Source organism: Barbus barbus (assembly GCF_936440315.1).
Source record: "Barbus barbus genome assembly, chromosome: 14".
NCBI lineage: Eukaryota > Metazoa > Chordata > Actinopteri > Cypriniformes > Cyprinidae > Barbus > Barbus barbus.
Window position 1 is genome coordinate 10,627,384 of NC_136742.1, and position 20,172 is coordinate 10,647,555.

The 20,172-nt window shown below is 37.4% G+C and overlaps 2 protein-coding genes and 2 pseudogenes across 4 annotated transcripts; all 4 read right to left on the minus strand.

Moving 5' to 3' along the window:
- Nucleotides 1-559: 559 nt before the first annotated feature.
- LOC306880184 (tumor necrosis factor ligand superfamily member 6-like) lies at nucleotides 560-2,799 on the minus strand. The gene is made up of 4 exons (XM_079433518.1): nucleotides 2,448-2,799; nucleotides 1,568-1,613; nucleotides 1,412-1,468; nucleotides 560-1,325 (listed from the first exon to the last, which is right to left on the minus strand). The coding sequence occupies exons 1-4, from the start codon at nucleotides 2,742-2,744 to the stop codon at nucleotides 919-921; spliced, it is 807 nt and encodes a 268-aa protein (XP_079289644.1). The 5' UTR covers nucleotides 2,745-2,799; the 3' UTR covers nucleotides 560-918.
- Nucleotides 2,800-9,712: 6,913 nt separating this feature from the next.
- Nucleotides 9,713-11,163, minus strand: LOC306879953 (annotated as a pseudogene). The gene is made up of 6 exons: nucleotides 11,160-11,163; nucleotides 11,059-11,099; nucleotides 10,890-10,964; nucleotides 10,391-10,475; nucleotides 10,274-10,307; nucleotides 9,713-9,925 (listed from the first exon to the last, which is right to left on the minus strand). The product of its transcript is annotated as an uncharacterized misc_RNA (transcript).
- Nucleotides 11,164-11,780: 617 nt separating this feature from the next.
- On the minus strand, nucleotides 11,781-14,396 carry LOC306879956 (CARD- and ANK-domain containing inflammasome adapter protein-like; annotated as a pseudogene). Its single transcript has 3 exons — nucleotides 14,081-14,396; nucleotides 13,192-14,030; nucleotides 11,781-12,579 (listed from the first exon to the last, which is right to left on the minus strand). The product of its transcript is annotated as a CARD- and ANK-domain containing inflammasome adapter protein-like (transcript).
- Nucleotides 14,397-17,528: 3,132 nt separating this feature from the next.
- Nucleotides 17,529-19,758, minus strand: LOC306880114 (transcription factor Jun-like). Its single transcript, XM_079433428.1, has 2 exons — nucleotides 19,575-19,758; nucleotides 17,529-19,414 (listed from the first exon to the last, which is right to left on the minus strand). The coding sequence occupies exon 2, from the start codon at nucleotides 19,412-19,414 to the stop codon at nucleotides 18,509-18,511; it is 906 nt and encodes a 301-aa protein (XP_079289554.1). The 5' UTR covers nucleotides 19,575-19,758; the 3' UTR covers nucleotides 17,529-18,508.
- Nucleotides 19,759-20,172: the final 414 nt, after the last annotated feature.

The following is a 20,172-nucleotide window of genomic DNA, read 5'->3' on the forward strand; positions in this document are numbered from 1 at the left end:
TTTCTACTCAAATTGTGTGGCTAGAAATAATATATTGGCAACTAAGACCGACACTGAGAACTTTAACACTTTATCTCATGAGTAGAATGAATGATTTATAGAAGAATATTTCATTTTCATTTCGTTAACGCTATAACTAAACACAGGAAGCAAGCTCGAGCATAGAAGTACAAAGTGTACTGCTTGCACAAAACCCCTAAATATTCATGTGTGGTTCAGCAAACACTGCAGTGAAGCCAACCTGAGGGTCTTTGCAGAAATGACGCAACCTTGCAAAAAGTTGCCTTTGTGGTCCATAGAGGATATTCAAAAACAGCTGACTAGAAACTCTTTTGAGTCACAGTCATCTCTGAGCTCTTCTCTGTCCCTAGTTTAGAATATGACAATTAGATTTAGATTTTTAAGAATAAAAAGCTTTGGAAACGTTCAACCAAAAATCTGCATAATTTCCAGTGACAAACAACCCACTATCACATGTGGGTGTGGAAACACCTCGACACACTCAAGAGTGTGAGACATACTCCCTCGATTCAAAGTTGAAATCAACAACAGTTTTTTTCAATTAAAACTTTTATTGACCACATTTATTAACCATTATTGATATATTACTCAGTAAATATAACCATTGATCATATTAATATACAATCAGACTTTAAAGAAAATAAATATTTGCATTTAATCTACTTTCTCCTGATACAGAAGCATATTAGTGTTCATTCAATCTGAAACTCTTCTACACAACTTTCAAAAAGAACTTAACAGCCACAGGCAACCGATACATTCAAAATCAAATGTGATTTGACAATGCCAAGCAGACAGATTGCATTGCAATGAAGCTCTGAGGATCTCAGGGTAGTCCAGAGACTGCTGACCTCTTCATCTGAACTCACTATCATACCCTAAGCATCCTCTTACTGATCAGTGGATCTTGAAGAGGCCAAAATAGTTGCTGTGATAATTTTTGCTGAGCATATGGGGGTGTGAGACATTGACAAACAGCCTATCGGATTCCTTGAGATGCTGAAGCGAGGCTATGTGACTCCCGGTCACCCACGGCTGTTCACTCCCCGCAAAACAGAAGCCCTCTCGGTGATCTTCCATGATTGTCCGGTTGTGGCTGTTTCTCTGCAGATGCATTTTGTGAACGTAAAAGTCTTTGGGGTTGCACTTGAATGAAAAAAACTCCACGTGGGAGTAAACGAAGTACAACCCGGTCTCGTTGACCTGAAGGCCACCATTGATGTACTTGACGCCTTCTGTGAAGGCCTCGCCGAGTTTTGCTTCCCACTTCAGAACTCCAGATGATGTGCTCTGTTCTGCACGACCTGAACAAAACATCCTGATAAGACACTGTTTTGTAGCAAAAAAATGTAAGCAGCTTCTTTAGAATGCCTTCTGGATCAAATCTTACCAATCAAGTGTGCAGCAGATTTTTGTTTGTTCCTGTTCAGCTCAGCAGGATTCAGGCCTGTCGAATCATAAAGTAAGCAATCAGGTCCTCACGTTAACCAGAGAAGATTTAGCACAGGATGAAGCTGATAATTGATAACTTGGTCACACAACTCACCAACTTGTCTCTGTGGAGCGATGTTCTGCATTTGTGTGGGCACTTTCTGCCATTGGAAAGAAGAAAAAAGGGTCACAAATTGTTCATACATATTGTGCATTCAAATATATTCTCAAGCTGATACAAACAGGTCTTTTTGGAAAACATAGATATATCTAAAGTGAATTCACTATTAGTTATGAGAAAGAGAGACTGGTGTTAGACTTCTCTACAGAAGAGGATTTCCTGTACCCTTGTGACCAGTGACCACAAGTTTTTTTCTCACTTGTAATTGTGTCCTACTCAGTCGCGTGTATGGAATGGAATGGAAACTGAAAAAATTATACTCTCGTGAACATCAAAGAGCTTTAGATTACATAAACAAATAATAAAGCTCTTGGCTGCTTTCCAGGTGGTGTATGAGTAACTATCAAGGCTTCAAATCTTTTAAACATTGTGGTGTGTCAACATATATGCGAGTCAGTATACTGTAAAGCATTTTAGCACCTAAAATGGATTTTAATTCCACTAAATTAAAAGAGCATAATTCTCAGAATTCATTTTCTAAACAATTTTATTTCACAGTTCATCACATTAACTATGAACATGATCCAGTGACATTTGTGAACCAAAAAGTGTCAAAATACTTAATACAATATTATTGTTTTTGTTCTTTTTGTGAAATGTTTCACTTTTGCCATCTTTCTTGAAATGTCACTTTATCAGATGTACTACAGATATGTAGATATAGATGTATAAACAATTCACCTTAGTTAATATTTTGTCATTTAATAAAATTTTGATTCTCCAACTCTCTCTCTCTCTCTCTCTCTCTCTCTCTCTCTATATATATATATATATATTAAAATCACAATATACTACACTGTTAAGTAGCTCTTACCTCAGACAGCCGTTGCACTTCAGTCTGTAACCTCAGGATCTGATAGGCTCCCAGTCCCAGGGCTGCAAAAACCAGCAGGAGTATCAGTGTCAGTACCCAAGCCATCCCAGCACTCATTCTCCCCCAGCCCCTTTTCTTCATCTCAGCTCGGGCAGGGGGGAACGTCCAGCAGGGCACCAGTTGTGGCTCTGTGTGTCTGGGCATCTGCTGCTGGTAATACCGATGTTGTTTAGGATGATCGCCGCCAGAATCCACCATGAACCCCGTCTGGGACGGGTGGCCAAAGTTACTGCTCATGTCTGCAGAGCTCAGAGCTGTGTGTGAAGGTGTGAGTGATTAGAGAGTATGTCTTGAGAAGGCTGTAGCTGAGCATCAGTTTTAAAAAGGTCCTGCAGTGTGGTTAAGACTTCCCACCCACACTTACGCACACACACACACACACACACACACACACACACACACACACAAGAAGTCTGTCTATCTCACTCATTCTCTGTCTCTGATCCTTCCTTCTTTTCTCTCATGCACACTGATGCATAGGATGGATTATGATTAATTTTTTGGTCGATGTATCAGCATTCACATGCATTTGTGGCAAACCAATGTGCATAAAGTCATATCTGAAATGGGTATAATAGTGACATCAAGGACAGGAAACCATTCATCTTGAGTCTTCTGTGCACGTGCAGGCAATAACTGCTCTCACATTTATTAGTAAGTGTAAATGCATACAAATAAAATATTTACAATTTAAGATTTATGATTTAGTTCTTAAAGAAATCCTTTAGCCTAAAATGACAATTTTGTCATTTACATTCACCCTTGTGTTGTTTCAAATTCTATTTTTTTTTTGTGTAACAATAATTTTTATTTATACATTTTTTTTTTGTCTTTTTTACAAACTGATTAATAAAAAAATCATTAATAATAAGATCAGTAAATGCATGGGATATTTTCAATAAACTGGACAGAATAATTTAATCACAAATTTAATACATTTATGGTGCTTTTTAATATTTGTAGCAGAACCAGCCCTAACAAACTGTAATATTGTATGAAGAAGGCCTTTGTGAAGATTCTTTAAAACTAATCTTTTGTTGCATGTAATTATGAAATAAAATGTGCCTTTGCTTGGCAAAGGTTTGGTTTGAGCATTTGATTAAAAGCTTTTTTCATGCATTCAATCACACATCCATTAATGCACTAAAACAAATCAAAACTTGCTTTACTGTAAGTTTCAGGCGCTTCAATAGGTCAGTGTGGCATGTCATCTGCATATGAGGCGAAGGATTGTCTGTGACCTAGAAAGAGTTCTTCAGAAGGGCCACATATCTTTTTAAAGACCACCAGCATCCTGTCAGCCATCACATAATGTACAAAGGTTGACTGAGAATAGAAACTTTAGAGCAAGTTGTCAGGTGGGTTACTTTGTGACATGGCCTGCTGTGTCAAACCCACCACTCAATCTCGGTCTAATGGTGTGACATACTGCATTTAAACTGTTTTACATTATTTGATTTATTAGACAATAAACATGCTTAAACTTAATAGAAGTTTTTCTACACCATTTTATGTTCACTTGCAGTTTTTTTTTCTCCAATGGATTAAAAAGTTGAGATGGGAGGAAATAATTATATGTGACCCTGGAACACAAAACCAGTCATATAGATTTTAGTTTTATGCAAAACATCATTACAATATTAAGTAAAGAACATGTCCCATGAAGATATTTTGTAAATTTCCTACCATAAATATATCAAAACTAAATTTTTTATTAGTAATATGCAATTATTAGTAATAAATGCAATTTCCTGAATATTTAGATTCTTTTGCAACCTCAGATTCCAGATTTTCATAGTTGTATCTCGGCAAATTATTAACCTGTCATAACAAACCATACATCAATGAAAAGCTTATTTATTCAGCTTTCACATGATGTATAAATCTCAATTTCACAAAATTGACCCTTATGACTGGTTTTGTGGTCCATGCTCACATATTTCAATAAAAGTTTCAAAGAAACTTTGCATTCGCTTGCAAAACTTATGTTCTTGTGCAAAAGTTTTGCGTTTGCAAGAACTGGTGATGGAAATATTACAAAATTTGCCCGATTAACTTTGCATTCTCCAACAAATAGTTTTGTGCTCTGTTTTGTGTTTGTTCGAAAACGTCTACATTCTTTTATAGAGATGGTATAAAATAATAGGATTAGAGGGGAAAAAAAATTATATTTACATTTTTTCATGTTCTCTTGCAAAAATTCTCCGATCTCCTAAGAAGCTTTGCATTGACTTACAAAAGTTGCGTTCTTAATGCTTTTATGTTCACTCGCAAAAGTTTTGCGTTCTCCAAGTTGCATTCTCATGCAAAGGTTTTTTTCACTTGAATCCATGAAAACAACTAAAAACGCTGTTTTATGCATGCCAGAGCAGTAGTTGGCAATGTCACTTGGTAAAGAAACACTACGGCCTGTGCAAAAACCTATAGACACAACACATAATAATACGCATGTGCAGGATGTTACCGTATTCCCAAATTCGTTTACACGGAGACACTAAAATATTAGCTTAACTTTGAAACCCATTTTCAAAAGTTTGTGTTTTCAAGCTCCCAAAATGGCATTGTGGTGTAAATGAACGACCAAAATGCATAAGTTTTTCCGTTTTTAGTCAAAAACAGTGTTGTGTAAACACCTCCTTAGAGGTTCTGTAGTAATAAAACTGAATGGAAGAGGTGCAGCTGGATCACGAACAATGGGTATACTGATCTATCCTTGAGTCTTAACTTTTTAACAAAACCTGCCTTTAATTGTCCCTCGTTCAGAAAGCAGTCTGGAGTAAAAATATTTGTGCAGATATAAACAAATTTAGGTGTATTCGGTAGCTCATTACCATTAAAAACAAAACTGGTCCCACTTTATATTAGGTGGCCTTAACTACTATGTACTTACTTTTAAATTAATAATTTGGTACAATGCACTTATTGTGTACACATGTTTTTACATTGTACTTATATATTTTTTAAATACCTATATGTAATTACATCTGTAATTAATTTCTGTAATTACATTTATAATTCGACCCATCCCTTACACCTTAACCCACCCTTAAACCTACCCATACCACCAAACCTGTCCCTAACCTTACCCGTATCCCACCTCAATAGCAGCAAAAGTGTTGTGCAATACAATATGACCACAATAAGTACATTGTACTTATTTTTTGATGCAAGTACATAGTAGTTAAGGCCACTTAATATAAAGTGTGACCACAAAACTAATGCACAGCATCCTCAGTGGCTCTGATGTTGGGAGAAAATTAAGATTCTTATGTTCTTCTACATCACAAAAGCACAAAACACCTGCATTGCTTACAAGACATTGTTGCTACAGCTGCTGGAGCATGGAGAGAATGATGGACTTCGTACAACTGGCTGAGGGCGAAAATATGCTAATATTAGACAGTACTTCAGTGTTTGAGGGCGGGGCCTGAGCAATATGACATCATACTGCTCAGAAATTCAAAACGGCTTGATAATTGATACTGTTTAGGATTTGGGGGGATTAAAAAAAAGGAGTGCAATGGATTTTTATCATTGAAGGGTGGTTGTGTCCACACACTGCTAAGATACATTTATATGCAAAACACCATGTAAAAGTGAATTTTGCATCCAATGTCTACTTTAAAAATTCTTAATTCAAGTGATGAAGGATTTCGAAAGTGTGACAGTAATCAGTGTTGAGTACTACTGTAAGGTTTACCCTGCCTGCTTTACATGTTTGAAAATGATCAACAGTTGAAAACATTAGAAATTGAGAAAAGTAATCAAATGTAATCAGTTACATTACTTTAATAAAGTAATTGAAAAGTTACACTACTTATTACATTTTAAGTAGGGTAACTTGTAATCTGTAACCTTTTACATTTCCAAAACGCTTCCCAACACTTATAATAACATGCCTCTGGAACTATTAAATAAATAATGTTCCATCTCATATATTAACCATTAAAGAGTTTTGATAGAGTGTTTGTAAACAGTGATACAGCGGAAAATTTGTTTCAGTAAACCCAATCTCACATACCACTAAAGAACAGGATCTGCCACATGAAACGGTCTGTCTGCGCATATGAGTGTGTTTGTGCGCTTTCGATCTTGCAGCGTGCAATCTCAGGAGTCTGCATGAGAATAAGGCTATGACAGTGAGGTGAATAAAGTGGTTGAAACCAAGCGTGGCAGGAAAAGGCATATCACTTAAACCCCTCAACCTGCTGCATACCCTTTTGCAAGTCATCACTGCTAGGCCTTCCCGGAAAAATCAGCCATTTTCGTCAGTAGCTAGGCCTCGCCTATAGCCCCATATACCCACTTCTCATGCTATTCTTCATGAAGAATGTTAAAGCATTAGTATTGTAATAAATTGCTCAACATGTATGTTTCTGTGCTCCTTTTCCCCAAAAGTGCTCCCTCCTGCTACTATGTACCTTGTCATTGCCAGTTTGCATTCGAGGAGTTTCAGCTGCTGCAGTGTAAACTCCCCAACGGCGGAAATTTGCATTACTGCCATGAGCAAAAGCAAAAGTGGATCAAGTTATGATTTAATCAGTCATTTGAACGGCGATGCCCCAAAAATCGTCAAATGGAATATTGTGATCATATCGCAGACATGACGCTGCAAAAGCCAGTAATTAAAGAACTTACCATAAATGTTGAGTTTGATGTTTGCTTCAAACAAATGCACTTGGTTATTGAATTTTGTGGAACATTTTAAACTAAAAACTGTTATATTGTAATACAATTATTATATACAAATATTTTATTAAATATCTAGCCTAAAAAGGCTTTAAATAAAATAAACTTTAATTGAAAAATAATAAAATATAAAATAAATAAATAAATTCTGCTAAGGCAACATCCCTCATTTTCGGTGTACTAAAATAACTCAAATTAAAACTGAAGCAAAAAATTATATGGGCATGTTAAAAGAAACCCAACAAACAAATCACACAAAGCAAAAAAAAAAAAAATATATATATATATATATAATATATATATATATATATATGGGTGTGTGTGTGTGTGTGTGTGTGTGTGTGTGTGTGTGTGTGTTTGTAAGATTTCCTACATTTTCTTATTTGTGATTGTGTACTGACCTAAGAAATTACTGGGTAATATATGGTAACTTAATGGGTTAAGGTTAGGTTTGAGTGGTTCAAGGTTAATACCTAGTTATAACCCAGTTTTTGTAATTATTTTAAAAAGTACATACATGTGGAACAGGACTGTAAAAAAAGTGTGACCAAATTTTCAGTTTTAAGAGCAACTATAATTAATCTATACTGAACTCAATGAGTCTGATATAATAACCATGTTCCAATTATATTGAAATATGTATTCAAATACACACATCATGACCAGTTATTACAACGTTGTGGGAAATTCAAAACGTATACTGCAAGCAAAGCCTTTTCCAAGGCATTTCAATGTCATGGATGACAAAAAAAAGTCAAAAATCTTTTGTTGTAAATTCCGCAGAGGAAACATTTACTTATTTGCCAACTGACGTGTGCAGTAGTTGCATCAGTTTTCTTACTTCACCTCACAGGTAAGGGAAACCCTGTCTGCCGTGTGAGCAAATGTAGTCAATGGTGCTAGAAGTCACACAAATGCATTCTGAATGAGTAAGACATCACCACTGCTGCTTGGTAACAACACTCAGCTCTTGCTCAGTTTCCCAGAAGTGTCGCTTGCTAAGCAATTCTTCCTGCTGATGTATGAGGGGTTTTGGGGTCGGACTGTGGGCCGCAGTGCGAAGCCCTAGTTCTCTTACCAAACTGTAGGAAAAATTATGTATTTTTTGGTGAACACAGACATCTTTCTATCTCTCTCTGACTCAGTTTCTTTACACATACTGAACTTTTAAAAGTTTCGCAGTCATTTTAATCAGGCTTGTTGTGGTGCACGCATTATCAAAACTCATGTCAATCTGAAACTTTGGGGTTAGTATAGCAATACTCTCACATAAATGGTTCTGTACACTTTTAAGTTCATCAAAGAGCATTTTTCAGCGAATCGGACTCTTGAATTGACTTTATGGTGCTTTAATGATTTTGAAAAAAAGGCCGTTCTTGAACTATTACATTAACGGGTCTTTAGATCAGATTCTATATTTTTTAAAGCACCAGTACATGACTTATTTTGTCAAGTACAAGTGAATATAATGTGAACACAATGTTTGATATGTCACTTAAAATGTGGCATCAACCTGTAAAAACCTTTGTGGTTGAAATTGAAACTTTATGGATACCGAAGATGTACTCCTCAGATAAACTTCTATAACAGTAAACACTTCATATTTTGTTTTTGACAAGTAATCACTTATATCCCATTCAGTATTCTACTCTAACCACACCTCAACCATTTCCGTTCTCTTCTTAACACTGCTTAACACATTCATAGCCAGAATAAACTAGGTTAGGACAAATAGTATAAACACACAAACAAAGGTGATTTTCAGCTTTCAGGTTTCACTCAAAAATGTTTTACTTTCAAGTTTCACTTTCATGAATCAGATATATTTTGAATATCAAATTTTAAATGTTAAAGGGATAGTTCACCAAAAAATGAAAATTCTGTCATCAATGGAACACAGATTAAGATATTGTTTATGAAACCTAAGAGGTCTATGTCTCTCCATTGAAAGACCAGGTAACCAAAGCTTAAAAAAGATCCATATTAAGGAAACATAAAACGAATCCAAATCAATTGAGTGGTTTAATCCATGCCTTCTGAAGGGACACTTTATTTGATGAACAAAGTAAATATAGTCTTTTATTTACATATAAAACACACAAACATATAGCAAATTCCATATGATAATCACAGACTTTTGTGTGTCACAGGCTAAAAACAAACCTCACTGGTTCTTGTGTGTGCAAATTAAATCTGTTCATCCATAAAAAGACATATTTAAGATGGCCGATTCCGGTTTTGGTTACCTGGACTTTCAATGGAGGGACATAAACCTTTCAGATTTCATTAAAAATATCCTCATTTGTGTTTCCGAAGATTATGGGTTTGGAACAACATGAGGGTGAGTAAATCATGACACTTTTCATTTATGAAAGAACTATCCCTTTCAATGTTCAGCACCATGTATTCAACTGAAAACATAATAATAATAATAATAAAAAAATAACTATGTTTCATCGGCTAATGAGCATAATGATATTTAATAATTTCACAAACTGAAGTTTCACTTCACTAAACTATATCTCCTCATCTGAGGATGACGAGTAGCAGCCAATCCCAGTAAATGTTCAGTTTTACTCTGGGCTGTTTCAGCACTGGGAGGCTGACGTGTTGCTTCTTTTGCTGCTGTCTGTGCTAGCGGGAGGCTGTGGAGGTTGCGCAGGCCGGTGAGCAGCACTCGTGTCAGTGTACCGGTGTCCTGCTGCTGCACGGTGAGAGCCACACGTGAACTATTAGTCATTAACAAACACCTTTATAATCCCTCTACAAAGGCAACCTCTAAAAAATCTCACTGGGTGGATTTATATCATTATAGAGTGGTTGTGTACACACACTGCCAACACACGTTTCAGTTCAAACAACATGTAAAAGTGAATTTTGCATCCAAGGTCCCCTTTAAAGTTAAAAGGTCATAGTGATGGATTTGTTTCTTACAAGCACGCAGCTTTTCACTTCACAAGTTGTAAATCGATGGACTGAATTACTGTGGTTTATTGTTTTTATCAGCTGTTTGGACTCTCATTCTGACGGCACCCATTCACTGCAGAGCATCCATTGGTAAGCAAGTGATGTAATGCTAAATGTGTCCAAATCTGTTGGATTTTGGATGGCCTGAGGGTGAATACATTTTCAAAAATAGTTCATTTTTGGGTGAACTATTCCTTTAAATAGACAATGTTGGTATTGTCAAAGACAGCGTTTGTATTCGGGCTCCGGAGCCTCAATATGCTGAGGGAACTCATTTATCTTCCTCTCTGGGTAGTGAGATAACTGCGACTGCTGCAAAATACAGATGCAAAGCTGTAAATATTCGCAACTATTATCAGAACTATTATCTTATAATAATAAAAGTACTCAAATAATTAGTAATAATATTGTTAAGTAACCAGAATTGTTTTAAGGAATTGGAACCATAACTTTTAAAATATTTATGATTCACATAGTTACTTTGTATTGAAAACTTACTTTATTAAAAATAACTTAAGTATGAATTTAATCAGTACATAGCAATGTATATTAACTGGACATTAGTTATTATTTAAGCACATTCTGTATGTTGTATGTATAGTAGTGTTTTATTTATTATTTTTATTTTGTGCCCAAGGAAGAGTGTTTTAGTCCTCTCTAGTGTATTCGTCGGCAGAAGGCACTATTTGCCTTTTTTTGTTGTTTTTTTTACTTTTTTTCTGGTACCTGCAGATAGTACGCAATCTCCTTCTTGATGCTCGGCATCCACTTCTTCACTGCTGCCACTGAGTTTAACGTTGCCTGAGTGCCAGAAGGTCAAGACAATGTTGTCATTTATGGCAAGCAGGCTCATTGAAATGATAAGAGATGCATGGCAACGAAAGAGATTTCTTACAAGCTTTGGCCTTGACACATGAACATCTTTGATGCGACCCTCTGGAAATAAAATACAGAAGCATTATAATGCATTATAATAAAATTATGAATGCCGCAAACTCATGACCCTGTTGCTAAAGAATCCGAGAACACGCTGGCTTACGCAGACATATGTATTTTATGGATTCAACAAAACCATCTTAAAGTAGAATAGTTTTGTGAATTCTGTGAATTCTGAAAACTGACATTTCTTGGCATGAATGGATTAATGTTCAGTAGCTTTGGTAAGCAAGACTTTAAGTTAGGCTGTGTGTTCACAGAAATTGACTTCTAAAAAGAAATATAAATTGAGAAATATGTATTAGAGTAAAAAGTGTGACCATATTTACCTCATATATACCTTTCCTAATGTCTTGTGTGCTTATCTAACATCAGAAAATGCATTTATTTTCCCATATTTTTTAAGATAATGTTTATTTCGAAGTTCCCAAATGCTGTGTTTGAGTGACACCTGTTGACGAAACTATGAATTGCTTTATTAGGAGGATAAATGATAAGTAAACGTTATAAATCACTTAGAAAATATTAGTTTACATTATGCTAATTATGACAGTTTCACTTTAAACATTTCTAAAATCATTATGATGATGCAAAAAGTGACAGCTGCTAACTGGTTGAGGTGACGACTTCTCATGACTTTCTGACAAACATATTTAAGATGATCCTGTTATATGTTTAGTTTTATTTCACAAGGAACATCTTCTTCTTTAGCAGGGTGCTTATGTTTTGGTGAGCCTGTGTGCTCTGCCTTTGCCACCTGAAGGGCTGTTTTATTCACATTATTAGTTGCCTGTAGGTTCGCTCGTTCTCCATTTGTCCAGTTTATTAGTCTCTGTACTGTTCCAGCATGCCCATCACGGCAAGCGCAGTGCAGTGGTGTATCTTTATTGTTATCCAGGCAGTTGATCTTGGCACCGTTTTCCAGTAAAAGGCCCAGCAGCAGCTCATGACCCTGTTCTGCAGCTAAATGCAGAGGAGTCCACACGTTCTTATCATCCACAATCTTGCTCTTACCAGATGTGAGAAGAACTCCAGCTGCTCTTTCCTTCCTGTTTCGAGCAGCATAATGCAGAGGAGAGCAGTCATCCACGTCCTTAGCTCTGACTTTAGCTTTACCGGCCATCAGTGCTGAAACTGCCTTAGTGTGTCCCTCCATCACAGCCAGGTGCAGTGGGGTCTTCTTCTCTTTTTCAGTGGCATTGGCGTCGCTCACAGAAGTGAGTAGTAGCTGTATGACGCCCACTTCACCTTTTGCTGCTGCCCAATGCAGGGCTGTTCTTCCCTGTCTGTCTTTGACATGGATGTCTGCCTTGCCCTCCAGCAGTTGGGCGACTGCTTCAGTGTGGCCGCTCTGGCTGGCGAGGTGCAGGGAAGTGAACCCATCCTGTGTGATGGAGTTAATCTGAGCTCCCGCATGCAACAACAGTGCCATCAGCACTGGCTGGTTATGTAACGCACTTAGATGGTCCATGCAAAGGACCTAAAATGTAAAGTCAGCTGTATAATTTCTTAAATAAAATTCTGTGAGAAAAAAATATATATATGACATTATAAACATAAATGTTTTTTTTTTCAAAATTAAATTGTTGTTATTTTATGTTTGTTTGTTTGCCATTAATATATATTAAAATATTATTATAATTATATATATATATATATATATATAAGAATATGAATTTGATGGTGCATATGTAATGGTGCTTAATGGTTTATTAATACTTTAATGTTTGTTTTTCTTTTATAAATATTCTAGGGTTGAGCAGTCAACAGAAGAAAATAATCATAATTAATCATAATTGATATCTGATCAGATGAAGAAAAAAGAAAAGAAAAAAAATAGTATCAATATCAAATTCAGTAAACTTAAATAATAAATAAATAAAATAATTATTTAATTAATAAAAATTTAACTCTGGCAGTCCTAAAAATATATGTTTTAAATCTTATTGTCTGTTTTCCTGCTTATTGTGTTTTTCCTCTAAAATCTTCCATGAACCCCAACACCCTTGTGGACTCCTTTCTTCCTTATTTATTTATTTGTTTGTTTGTTTGTTAATTAATTAATTAATTAATTTAATTTTAAGTCATTTACCTGTGCTATTTGCGTACTGCCGCTTTGGATACCCAGATGAAGACCAGAGATCTGGTTTGGCTGTCTCTCATCCAGTCTGGCCTTTTTTGAGACTAGCACTTTGTAGGCCACAGCATTCCACAGCTCTGCGGCTAGAAACATAGGTGTGTATCCAAGCTCATTGCAACTATTAACAGCCACACCATGATCAATTAGCGCAGCCACGACCCCGTCCAAGTTCCTCCGTACTGCTTTAAAAAGAGCAGCGGTGATCTCATTCTGAGACATGGACTTCTGGACATACCGCAAAAACAGAGACAACAGAGACTTCCTGTTGAGCTCAAAAGCAGCGTCCACGATCACAGAGACCACATGTGCTCCGGCCTTCAACAGCACGGCGGCAGTTTTCTCGTTTCCGTGCAGAACAGCATGATAGAGAGCCGTCTTCCTTTAGCCATCTCTAGTATCTACTAAAGCGCCGTTTCGTAGAAGAACGTCTGCCAGTGTTGCGTCATCCTCAATGGCCGCCATGTGCAGAACTGTCGTCTGATTCTTGAGGCTTTTCTTCTCCTCATGCACTAGAGCTTTGACCGTACTTTCGTGTCCATTTTGAGCAGCCAGATGCAAAGGAGTCTTTGACATTAGGTCAGTAGCATGGATGTCTGCACCAGCCTTCGCAAGGGCCAGTGCAACAGCAGTATGGCCTCGTTCTGAAGCTCTGTGCTGGACAGTACAACTCTCCCTGTCCTTCAGGTTCAGTTTCGCCCCTTGTCTGAGCAAGATTTGTTCTGTTGAAGATGTGGCCTTATTCGTTAGAGACTTCGGTTGCATGCTTTCAGGAGCAGGTTCCTTGTTGGATTCTGAGTATTTGACAAGACCTTGCTTGTCCTTCTCCAGCAGATATCCTATCTAATGCCCTCATTAACCCCACCTACATAAGTTCTCATGAACTGGTAAAGGTCAGGTTCCACTCTTTTCAGACAAGGGTAGAAGAAGATGCGGCAGGCGCGCTCTCCTCTCAAGATCAAGATGTTTAACATCCTGGAGTTCTTTTCCTCTCGCGCAGAAATGCTGGACATCAGCGCTCGGCTGTCGGGTTGAAGAACGCCATTTGAAATGAGGAGATCCAGCAAATCTTCTGTATTGAAAATACCACTCACCAGCTTGTTCTTCTTTGTCCGAATGACTTCGATCTCATAAGGATTGGTAAAGCTGGTTGAACCCATGTCAGCCTCTGAAGGAAAGCAGTGAGCTTTGGACAAGCTATGTCTTTATCACTAAGAACAAATTTTATCTTGGCAACAAGATATAAAGTGAACAAAAGTAAAAATCAGCATTACGATTTGTAACATCCTGATACATATGATTAATGTTTAAAACCACGAAGCAATAAAAAGCTCATTGGTGGTCTATCTTGATAATTACATTTAAATTTTTTTGATAAAATTCACAGTCAATTTCTCTGTTTACATTTCCTGCCTTATCTAATATTACAAGAGACCTGCTACATGGAAATTGTAACCATGACATGGATTGTCTTTAGTATTTGAGTTTATAGTGTTAGAACAACAGTGCAGTTTTTCAGATATTACCACCCTTGTGAAAAAGAACTGAGCTCAATTGTTAATTTTTGCACTTTTAATAATACTTCAAATTAATCAAACATAAGAGGCCACCTAAGTGTACTTAAAGTACACTTTTATTTTTTTTAAATAATCTTTTGTGACTTTTGCATTTATTTTGATGTGTTGTCTAAGATACCAAATCACTTTAAATAGTAGAAATACTTATAATTTTCATTTTAGAGTGCTATCCAATTACATTTAAAGTTAATAAGTTTTAAATGTACTAAATTGCAACTTCATCATTATGTGTAACTACAAATACATTTACTTAGACATAATTAAGTGTTCAGCTAATTGCCTTTAATAGAAATTATATATACTGTATATACATATATATATATATATATATATATATATATATATATATGTGTGTGTGTGTGTGTGTGTGTGTGTGTGTGTGCCACTCAAAAGTTTGGGATCAGTAAGATTTTGATGTTTTTTAAGGGAGTCTCTTCTGCTCATAAAGGCTGTATTTATTCGATCAAAAATACAGAAAAAAACAGTAATATTGTGACATCTTATTGCAATTTCTAATATTGGTTTATATTTACTATAATATACTTTAAAATAGAATTTATTTCTGTGAAGCAGCGCTGAATTTTCAGCATCATAACTCCAGACTTCAGTGTCACATGATCCTTCAGAAATCATTCTAATATGCTGATTTATTATCAGTGTTGAAACTGTTGTGCTGCTTCATATTGTTTTTTTTTTTTGGAACATGTGATACTTTTTTATTTGATTCTTTGATGAATACAAAGTTAAAAAGAACAGCATTTGTTCAAAATATAAATCTTTTCTAACAATATTTATTTATGACATTTATTCATTTAACACATCCCTCCTGAATAAAAGTATTAATTTATTTAAAAAAAAGAAAAAATCACTGACCCCAAACTTTTGTATATTTTGTACATTGTATATTGTAAAACTAAATTTCTTTTTAAAAATAAATGCTGTTCTTTTTTAACTTTCTATTAATCAAAGAATCCTAAAAAAAAAAAAAAATCACAGGTCCCCAAAAAATATGAAGCAGCACAACATTTTCTATTATTTATATTAAAATAGAAAACTGTTATTTTAAATTGCAATAATATTTCACAAAATAACAGTTTTTGCAAAATAACGTCTTTAATATATTTTCCACTATATTTTTTTATTTCTGTAATGAGTTCTTTTTCAAATATGCTTCTTTTCGTTATGTTGTTGTCATCTTAAAAGATAACATTTATTGCCTTTAATATAGCTTTAGGTTTGTTAAACCAATACATGTGCATGACTACATAACATTGTATAACCTAATTGTACTTATAAAGCAGGTCGCTTTTCAATGAGTTTGCTCATATTTCCTTGTTAACAGAATATATGCATTCTAGGAAAGTCATTGCTTCACTTGCGTTATTGTATTTTGATCATGCGTTGGATCAATGATCAATCCCCTCGTTCCCAAAACTAAAAGTGCACTGAAAGGTCTGTCTGTCAGTCTTATGGAGATTAGTCCGAGCCGAGCCGAGCCGAGCCAAGCCGAGCCGAGCCGAGCCGAGCCGAGGAGTTCCTCTTCCCGTAATACACACCCACTGCTTCAGATGACGTAGGTCTTCCGACCGCGCGCTCTCCTAATATGGACAGGTAGGTGCCGATTTTCCGGTATGATGTCATCGTTTGCCAAGTTTGGGCAGTGAAGTAAGAGGCTTTAAAAGATGCTAAATATTAATCTGTGTTGGTGTCCTGAATACGAAATTAGAGTTTTACTTGCCTCCTTTGTGTGTCAAAAAAAAAAAAAAAAGGCAATACAGGCTTGTGATCATAAGTGCGAATTCAAAACATTTCATAGGGCCTATGTATTTGACTAACGCAGAGATCGATTATGATCATTTTATGCATGTATATTTAATATGCTTTATTTGAGATAGTTTTGGTGAATGTGCATGCTGATATGTGCCTCATGTAATGAATGCTTTTCAAAGAAGACTGGTTTCTCTGGGCGGAGAATTCAAGCAGAATTTAAGTCTCTGAAATTCCCCATCACTGCTCTGAGCAGAATCCAAGAAACCGGAAAAACTAAAGAAACTCGTCGTCTATTCAAGGGGCTGCTTCAGAGGATCCCAGGGGTTCTCTTTTCTTTTTAAAGGATGTAGTCCACTGTTTGGCTTCTTTAATATACAAAAAGATCAAATGAATGAATATCTTTTTATTAACCTATTATTGCTTCTTGCAAAATTTCATATTCACCGCAGTAAATTCACTCATCAATTTATTTATTTATTTTAAAAGAGGTTCAACAGTATATCCAAACTATTTCATCTTCCAAGAATCTTAAAGCTGTTAAAACAATTAATTTATTTAATCTTTTAATTTATTTTGTTAAAGCTTTCGTTTTGTATTATTTATTGTTAGGCTATATACATGTTTAAATGGTGCTTTGCATGTAATGCCACCTCTTTGTACGTAATATTGATATTTTATGTACTATTATCTTTCGTACCTTGGCATTAATAAATAAAAAAACAAAAAACAAAGGGTGCTGCTTCGGCGCCCTCTGCTGATGCAAAGAGGATTGCTGCTGAAATTGTGTTTAATGAACATCTTTGTAGGCAAACATGCACGAACCATAGGGAACTTTATTTCTTTTTTTAGTCGACACAATAATGTGCCAATGATTAAAGAAATGAATACTTTGTTTCAAAAATTTACTTCATTGTATGATAATGATTTTTTTTTTTTTTTTTTGTTAGATGCGGTGTTATTGCATTTGAAACTTAATCAGTTCCCTGTTTAAATATTTTTTTACAGAATTTAATTTGACATTTCAGCCAGTTAAGATTCAGAATACATACTATCATTATTAGGCTAATATTGAATAGCTATTATGTATTCAATTAAGTTTTTTTTTTGTGCATCCTCTGCTTGTATTCAAACCTGTATGTGGATTTTGCCAAACAGCAGTCTCTCCTAAAACATGTTACTACAAGTCTGTCTTGAACACACACACACACACGACCTCCATTAAGTCAACAGAGACAGTTTTTCGTTTCACATACTTTATTACAGTTCATAAATATTGATTAGTTTCTGAGGTGCTCAGAAAACAAACATAAAAAAATTATATTGTACTTTACAAATGGTAAACTTAAGTACTCCTGGTTGATCTTATTTACAAATAACAATGAGTGAAACCTCATTAATGAACTTTTTCAGAAAAAAAAGAAACTGCTGAAGTTGGACTAACTCAAAGAAAAAGTCAATTCCATTCAGTTTAAGAACAAAAAGTACAACATGTAACTCAGAAGTCAGGCAGCTTTTATCAAAAGTTTAGCGGACACAACTTCCTGCTTGGTGAGCCAGACATTTCTATCCCTATTGTACGGCAGTCACGTCCCCTGATTTACTCCTATAATACTGAGTGCTCCTTTGAAGCGTATGGGTCCATGCACAACTGGTGAACAAGGGTAAGTCTCTTTTCTCGTCAGAAAGTAAAGCGTGTAACAGAGTGAGTCTCATGCCCTCTGTTGCTGTCTCTGTCGGACCGAGTTCGTGAAGTTTTGCACTCCCCAAAAGTCCAGTCAGAACATCCTTTTACGGCACGCGGCCGGCCGGACGGTCACGGTCCCAGCGGGCTAATGCCAGCAGTCGCGCCGGCTCGCAGACATCTAGCCCCTGAACTTTGTCCCTTGCGTCTATTAAAGTGAACTCAAATGTCCTTCGGTTGTTCCTCAGAACGTCTGCAGCTGTTGTGTCAACATGAGCTGGCAGCCGCTGTTGACGTGGTTCATGACTTTCTGCTTGAGCTGGGCCACTTGCTCGCGCAGCATGTTTGCGGTGGACGCCAGCTCAGAGTTCTGGGACTTTAGGTTCTTGACTTTATCCTCCAGCCGGGAGATCCTCTCCAGTTTCCTCTTCCGGCATTTGGACGCGGCGATCCGGTTCCTCATGCGCTTTCTCTCGGCTTTAATCCGCTCCTGGCTCTCCATGTCGATGGGGGAGAGAGGTGGCGTCTCGCCGGGCATCTCGGGCACCGTTTGGGGTTCCTCCTTCAGCGCCTGAAGCCGCGGGTGCTGGACGGCGTGCTGCGGCGGGGCGCTGGTGTAGTTTATCGCGGGGTTGGCGGTGCTGATGGCGGGGTTGAAAGTGTTCAGGTCCGCGTAAACCGGAGGGTCGGAGCGCATGGAGGAACTGTACACCGCGCCGCCTGCCATGGACGAAACGGGTGCCATGCTGTTGTTGATGGTCGTTTGGGGAGCCGAGGTGACGTTGGGCATGTGCTGGTGATGCAGCTCGGCCAGTGCCCTCACGAAGCCATCCGCGAAGCCCTCCTGCTCGTCCGTCACGTTCTTGGGACACAGAAACTGGGTCGGAGTCGGCGTCGTGGTGATCAGCCCGTTGCTGGACTGGATGATGAGCCGCTCCAGCTCCGGCGAAGCCAGTTTGAGCAGCCCCACGTCAGGGGAGGTGAGGATGTCGTTGGCTTTGGCCCTCAAGTGGGGCTTCAGGTTGCCGGCTGGGTCGGTCAGATTCAGCGTCATGTTGTGTTTCAGAGCCTTGTGGCTGTATCCAAAAGTAGCGCTGTCATGCTGAGAGAAAGCGCTGTTTAGAGAGTCATCGTAGAAAGTAGTTTCCATCTTGGTAGACATAGAAGAGAAAACGAAACTTTTTAGTTCAAAAGTAGTCTTTCACAAACTCAAGCAGTGTCCGCTTTCAGAAACAAGCGCCGCGCTCTCAGAGACAAAAGCGAGAAGAATCGCAAGGGTCGTAAACTCCCCCGTCCCGCGAGAAACTTACTGCGTAAAAGTTATCGCGCAGCGTCCCGAACTCTTCTTCTTCTTCTTCCACCGCCGCGCGGCTCAAAGATGCCAGTGGACAAACAGCGCTGAGCCGAAAAGTTTTCTTGTTTATTTTAGCTCACGCTGTAATGCCTAGATGTTTCACTGTGGCGAGATCTGTATACTCTGAGCTTCTTCAGCGTGGAGGCAAACCTTATCTGCTACCGCTGCCCCACTAAAAATAGCAATGATGTCATGCGCGCCGTCTCTTATTGGCTGGAGGCTATTTACTGGGCGTTCCACAATTTCAGATAAGGCGCGTTGCCTAGACGACCACCCAGAAGATTCTTCTTCTCGCGGTGGCTGATGGGATGAGGTAATGCTGTAAGTGGTGCATTGTGGGATTACGTATTGTTTTTGAATATCTGGTTACCCGCTTAGCTGTTTTAGACCGTGTCAGTGGCGGGATACAAAGAAGCCGAGTTCTGTATAGCGTGCTGCATTTATAAAGCAAACTTTCACTTTAATAGGCGTCACGAGGTCTCGTTTGAGAAGAAGTGAGTGCGTGCGTTTGAGAGTTGGCCAATGTCACTCGTGAGTTTCACAAGACTCAGCCG